The 4,998-nt window shown below is 34.1% G+C and overlaps 1 protein-coding gene across 1 annotated transcript; it reads right to left on the minus strand.

Annotated features, from left to right (window-relative positions):
• Nucleotides 1-245: 245 nt before the first annotated feature.
• Nucleotides 246-1,378, minus strand: LOC111053836 (serine/threonine-protein kinase haspin homolog). The gene has a single exon (XM_022340766.2). It carries the CDS (start codon nt 1,206-1,208, stop codon nt 696-698), a length of 513 nt encoding a protein of 170 aa, XP_022196458.2. The 5' UTR covers nt 1,209-1,378; the 3' UTR covers nt 246-695.
• Between the last annotated feature and the right edge of the window lie 3,620 nt (nt 1,379-4,998).

The following is a 4,998-nucleotide window of genomic DNA, read 5'->3' on the forward strand; positions in this document are numbered from 1 at the left end:
AAGTAAAGATAGTATAATTTGTGAGAAAGGTAATGTAGGTAAAAATGAAGATAAAGATAGTATAATCAGTGAAAAAGGAAGTGTCTTTGTGCATTGTAATGCAGGGGTATCCAGGAGTGCCTCTGTTGTTATAGGTTATCTGATGAAAAGTTTGAGGTTAGGTTTTCAGGAAGCATATGATATGGTTAAGGCACAGAGAAACTGTATTAAGCCTAATGACGGATTTGTGAAGCAGTTGAAGGAGTATGAAAAAGAGATATTGGTTGAAAATGGTTAGAAATTGTAGTTTTTCTAGTTTGGTTTTGCATTGAATTAAGAAGTTTTTGAAGTAATTTGAGGTTAGGTTTTTGAGAAGTGAATGATATTGTAAAGTGTAGAGTTCTATTATGTTTAATGAGGGCTTTGAGAAGCAGTTTATAGGCAATAGGGTATGAAAAAGAGGTATTGGTTGAAAATGGTTAGAAATTGTAGTTTTTCCAGTTTGGTTTTGCATTGAATTTAGAAGTTTTTGAAGTCAACAATTCGTAAAATGTTTAATTAAGTACTGGTAACAAACACAACATTTTTTATAGATAAATCAATCTACATGATGATTCATCGTTTTTTTCTGAGTTCATCATGAAATCATGACAACTGCTAAAGTTAAGGACTTCATCTGCCAATGCCGATAGTTTTTTAAGGAATGATTTATGTACTTAAGTATTAGAACCACTCTTGTAGCTAACATCCTTCAAGCATTTGGTGGCAAGGTAATGAATCCATCTCAAATTTGTTTTTGGCACAAATTTATTCCATTCATTTCTTGTATCTTCTCGCATGTCCCTGTAGATTTGGAACTGCAAATCTCCTTGGCCTTGAAATAGCTCTTCATCCTTTCCTAAATCGTTATATATGAGTTGATTATCAGCGTTTATCCTTGACAAAGTATAGTCTATAATCGTTGCCTTTTTGTTAAACGTTGGCAGTTTGAATTCCATACCATCGATCTTAAAAAATATCGATTTTTCATTAGTTTTCGATACTAGTATGTTTCCGATGTGCAAGTCTCGATGCTCGAACTCTAGAGAACGTTCGGCGACCGCCAGAGCACAAATCACCTGCAGTATAATGTGGTAAGACTGTCTTGCAGAGGTGAATACATGATTTTGAATATCTTCACCTCCGTGGCTCATTTTCAACGATATATACAGCTGATCTTCAGGGAACATTTTTGGTGAATCGTTCTCAGATTCTTTTTTCTCGTCATATTCATTCCAAAGATCCACCAGGAATTTTGAGTATTTGCCGCGAAAGCAATTGCTAGCTATGATGTTACAGTACACATCGGTCCAAAATCTCGCTTCATCAATGTTTTGTTTTTTCAAATTACTCAAAGCCTGTGCTATATAGATTTCTGAAATTATTTCGTGAAACCTTTTTTACTTTCCTTGCCCTATTACCATAGGAAAGGAAAGTATTGCTTTCCAAAAAATTTAAGGTACCCTAATTTCATGTTTTCTATACGTTTCCAAAGCTTTCGATCTTGTAAACATTGAAATTTTATTGAAAAAGATAAAATTATATGGTTTTGAAGGCAAGGTTCTCAAGTGGCTCGTATCATACTTTGATGAGAGACATCAGCGGGTGGAAATACAGTCTCACTCTTTTGTGTATCAGTCGAAATGGTCACAGGCGAGGAGTGGGGTCCCTCAGGGATCAGTCCTTGGTCCTTTGCTTTTCCTTCTATATATTAACGACTTGCCACTACACCTTGAGCCAGCACACTGTGTTTTATACGCTGATGATGTAAGTATTTTATTGAAAAGTAACAGTCAGCATGATATGGAATCTGAAAGTAGAAGAGCTCTTCAGAAACTAGAAGAATGGCTGGCCTCAAATATGTTGGTACTAAATTACAATAAGACTATGCAGATTCCATTCAGGACGGCTCGGGAAGCAGTATTGGATACGAGAGATGGAAACATAGGTTCAGCAAACGAGGCAAAGGTACTTGGAGTAGTGCTGGACTCTGAACTCTCCTGACGACCTCATTTAGACCAGCTAAAATGCAAACTAAACTCAGCAGTATTTGTTCTTAGAACCGTGAAGAAATTGCTGGATGCAGGAACGCTAAGAAGTGTTTATTTTGCTGTGTTCCATTCTCTTCTTTCATACGGTGTTATATTTTGGGGCAATTCAACTCATGCAATACATATATTTAGGATTCAAAAGTGGGCAGTTAGAGTGATGGTGGGTGAATCTATTAGAGCAAGTTGTAGAGATTATTTCAAAGAGTTAAAGATTCTCCCACTACCAGGTGTGTATGTTTTAGAGGCTCTTTGTTTTATTGATAGGAATAAAGATAGGTTCAATACAGGAGAGTTGTTCCACTCATACAATACCAGATATAGACAAAACCTCAGAGACGACATTCATCGAACTGGTATGTATGAGAGGGGGGTAAAGAGTGCAGGAATTCGGCTTTATAATTCATTGCCTAGATGCATAAAAGCTCTTACAGGTGAAAAGTTCAGAATTAAGGTGAGGGAGGAGTTGTTGCAGGTTTGTCCTTATTCCAGTGAGGAATTCTTTTTGCATTATAGAATGCAAAGATTGACGACTTAGATTATAATTGACAAATCCTTATACCCCTTTCATAGGTGGTCAGTGGGATGAAAAAAAATGAAATGAAATAGTCCAAAAACATGATTTTTGGGTGTTGGTCTGTGGCGGATAATGACTAAAAAGCCATGTTATTCTTGGTTTTCTCGAAAACGGCTCTAACGATTTTCTTCAAATTTATACCATGGACAGCTATTAATAAGCCCTATCAACTGACACGAGTCTCATTTCTGGGAAAATTGCAGGAGCTCCTTAATATTCTTGAGAAAAATGGCGGATAATTACTAAAAAACCATGTTTTTCATGATTTTCTCAAAAATAACTTGACCGATTTTTTTCAAATTCATACCCTGTATAGTTATTTATCAGCTTTATCAACTGGCATGAGTCTTCTTCCTGGGAAACCAATGGGGGGGTCCAACTCATCCTTGGGAAATGGACTTAGTAACCTCCTTCTCGTGCATGAGGTAGGTAGGTAGCGCAGTTCATAAAAAGAACACATAGTCGAGATATTTCATCTGTAGAAAAGCTGTTTTGATGACTAAAAAAATGACGACTAAGAAAATCATCGAATTTCACAATTCACACAAAGAAAAAGTACTCTGAAAACAATTATATATACACATATACAGAAGTCTGATCGTAGTTTCAAATATGAGTGTGCCTGCACTTTTTAAAAGATCATAGATAAGATAATTTTGAATAAAATTTAGAATTTAGAAATAGGCCGACACATCTAGAAAATACCTGAGTCTATACCTAATTCATGCAGGTGAACGGGCTAGAGTCAAGAAACTTCAAATAATCTTGCCATGCCTGATTTAATAGGTTTATACTATAGAAAATCACTACAATTTGAAATAATTGAAAAATACAAACAGTTTCAATAAACATTGGCAGCTAAAATCGAACAACAGAAACAACAATATCATGTTACTTTGTTGACATTCTTCATCTGATTCGGGGGCGCATTACTATCCCCGTTTAGATAGCAATACGTCACAAAACCAAACAAGATCAGTCATAAAATAACCAATCAATTTCAACATGAAATTACTCAAGAAAGAAAAAACCCGTTGAACCCAAATTTCGTCGATAGTAACCCATATAACCCATTTCATAATAATTTTGAATCCCCACTTTTTATTGACATTCTCGAATGAACCTTTGTTTCACTACACTGCACTTTCGTTGGTTTGTACGTCGCTTTATCGTCGGGGTTACAGTACCTTGTTTTTGGCGGTGAGCTTTTACCGGTTGAATTTGGCTTGACGGCGACGTCCTCTTACGTCCCTAGACCTGTCGTCTGAACGGGTGTCTTGAAGCGGTTTTACATAAAGTTGCGGAACCAAAGGGGTGGTAGTACAAGAAGTTGGTTTGGGGACACACATGAACCGCTGTAAATAAATGTATTACAGCATTAATTTCTAACTCTTCCTAAAATTCATCAAAAGCTAAAACAGGAGTTTATTCTGTTATTTAATTTAGATTTTATCTTGACGTTCTGATTTCATTCGCAAAATTGAATGAATACTTCATTAATTATGATGTTAACTTTTATGATATTTTTCGTTTGGTTTGCAAAATCAATATAATTTTTCATATAGTAGCTCGGCTAGTATTGTTGGAAACTTGTGCGCCAGCCAACATTTATTTTATTTATTATTTATGAACTATAGGACGCAATCCAAGTGTAAATAACGGGCATTCGCCCAAAACTGCTCAGAACCTTAATTAAAAATGAACATTCCAGAGTTTATGATTTGATTTACCTACAAATACAAGTCCAAAAACTAGTATCAACTGAAATTATGAATTTATCACCTAATAAAACAAGACACTTTATAACACAATAAAAGAAAAAAATATTGAAAATTTCACTTTAAGGAAAGATAATGTTTGCCTTATAAGATTCACCTTTATTAAATAAAATTAGTAGACACGTAGAAAATAATTTAAATTGTATTAAAATTTGAACATTCATTAATATTAATTTCATGGAAAAGAAAAACTTTCTTCTTCATCTATTAAGATTTCTATCATAAAAAATTTACTAAATCATTCGAAAGCCTTAATGACATAAGAAAACAGAGTCTGAAAAATATAAATTAAAAAATGTCATAAACTCAATATGAACAATTCTTAAAAGTTTCATTTCAATTTAAAGGCTATCTTCCTGACTTTCAGCAATACTCTACGATAATATATCTCCAGGAACAATAACTCAAATGTAACGTAACTGAAAACTTTCTATACTTCTGTAGAAAAAAATTATAAGTATCTTCCATCACTAATAAAATCAAAAGGATTATTCTCAATCAATATTATTAACTTGAAAAATAACAGGCTTGTTGATAAAATCTTTTGATTGAAGTTTCACTTAATTAATTTCCCTAA

The sequence above is a fragment of the Nilaparvata lugens genome, chromosome 14 (genome assembly GCF_014356525.2).
Source record: "Nilaparvata lugens isolate BPH chromosome 14, ASM1435652v1, whole genome shotgun sequence".
Taxonomy (NCBI): Eukaryota; Metazoa; Arthropoda; class Insecta; order Hemiptera; family Delphacidae; genus Nilaparvata; species Nilaparvata lugens.